This window comes from Perkinsus marinus (genome assembly GCF_000006405.1).
Source record: "Perkinsus marinus ATCC 50983 genomic scaffold scf_1104296934088, whole genome shotgun sequence".
NCBI lineage: Eukaryota > Perkinsozoa > Perkinsida > Perkinsidae > Perkinsus > Perkinsus marinus.
This window is the reverse complement of record NW_003214915.1, coordinates 5,306-6,907: the sequence shown is the minus strand read 5'-3', so window position 1 is coordinate 6,907 and position 1,602 is coordinate 5,306. Positions and strand designations below refer to the sequence as shown.

The window sequence follows — 1,602 nt, the reverse complement described above, 5'->3', positions numbered from 1 at the left end:
AATCATGGATGGCAGACCAGGTTCTCGGGACCTTTCATCTGTTGCGTTGCCACAATATTCCAAGCTCCAGTATTCCGACAGATAGGCACAACACAATCCCAATAGCAATTAAGAGACACGATATATCAATGCTAGTTCTCGAGCGACAGGTGTGTAGGGAGGAATACGTTCTTGTCTTAATCTTCATCGACGTAAGGAGTTCCCTAAGTCACCAGCGTATAGGTTTCACAGCGACCACGATGAGGTTACCTTGGTCTGGGGACCGCCGGCCTGCTTGGCGACAATGATGTGCTGAATTCTGAGGATAGTCAATACGGCGTCAATGGCCAGTCGTATAGCCCACGACTTGATGCCGCGGTTATCCAGGATGGACTTGGACACTGAAAAGCCCCTTACAGCAACAGATGAATATGAGCAATACTACCAGCATCACAGATTGGGGAGGCACGTCGGTTCGGTGCATCAACATCGACACACATTCGGTTGTTACCAGAAGCATGGGCAGCCTTCAAGCTGAGCAGATGAGGGATATAACAGTGGCTTTCAAGGAGCTGTGCATTACGTTGTGACGGCGTCCATGGCGTTAAGGCCAGCGTTTTCTGCTATGATGTTCGCAACAATCTCGAATGATTCCGCGAATTTCAAAACAGCATATTGCTCGAGACCTGACGAGAACCGACATTGTCATGGAAAAGGCTTACGGGAAGTTCTCACCGGAGCACTCCTGACCAAACTTGGCAATGTCGAGACTTAAAGAGATCTCGCATCCACCACCGCCAACGACGAACCTGCATAGAAGCAATCCGCACAGGTTCTAATCCCAGTGCCTGCACTCACTCTCTCTGTCCCTTCACAGCACAGCATCGGACGACGTTAACTGCATCATCAATAGCGCGTTCAACCTGAGCACCGGTCCATCACTAAAATAGACCATATGCCGCATATTGATAGTACCTCATCCAGGAAGTTGCCAGTGGCACCTCTAAGGACGATCGTAGAGACCTTCGAGTCTGCAGCTCGAACAACAGTAACCTGACAGCTCAATGACCGACCTCAAAAGGTAGACTATGCCTCACCTTAGCACTGGAGATTTCCTCAACATCGATGCTCTCAGCATAGCCGAGCTCATCCGGTAGAGGCGCGCCGAGTCGGACGATACCGGTAGCACCCAAAGTACGGCAGAGACGACGCATTTCGAATTTGGAAGTACCTGTAAATGATGACGATCTTGGAATGAACTCATCAAGAGAGCCCACATTTGATAGCGAGGATATGATGCTTGTTGAGGAAGTGCAGAGCGATGTCTTGAATTGAACCTCCGACAATGACCGCCTCAACGCCGGCGTCCACTAAGCTTAGAACCTACACAAAATACACCATCACTCAATGATCGGTTTACACTGTCATTACAAATTCCTCCATCTTTTTCTCCTCGCCCTTGGCGAAGTCCATCAACTGTTTACCCGACTCGAGCAGAACCGTGCCTTGAGTCTCGGTACCAGTCATCTCTAGACCGCAGCCATATACGGCGACCCTAGCATGAGCCTATAGGGATGACACAATGAGTAATCAGCACCTTGCAGTTCTTCTTATGCTTCTCGA

At 49.6% G+C, this 1,602-nt stretch overlaps 1 protein-coding gene across 1 annotated transcript in view; it reads right to left on the bottom strand.

The window, feature by feature from the left end:
* Window positions 1–249: 249 nt before the first annotated feature.
* The window catches only part of Pmar_PMAR008561 (T-complex protein 1, putative), a gene marked incomplete at both ends in the record, with an annotated part of 1,835 nt that continues 482 nt past the window's right edge, over window positions 250–1,602 (bottom strand). Inside the window, 10 exons of the mRNA XM_002785071.1 lie at window positions 250–380; window positions 434–513; window positions 563–665; window positions 715–788; window positions 838–902; window positions 955–1,032; window positions 1,077–1,210; window positions 1,257–1,362; window positions 1,411–1,545; window positions 1,577–1,602. Coding sequence (XP_002785117.1) covers window positions 250–380; window positions 434–513; window positions 563–665; window positions 715–788; window positions 838–902; window positions 955–1,032; window positions 1,077–1,210; window positions 1,257–1,362; window positions 1,411–1,545; window positions 1,577–1,602 — 932 coding nt within the window. The remainder of the gene's footprint in view (window positions 381–433; window positions 514–562; window positions 666–714; window positions 789–837; window positions 903–954; window positions 1,033–1,076; window positions 1,211–1,256; window positions 1,363–1,410; window positions 1,546–1,576) is intronic.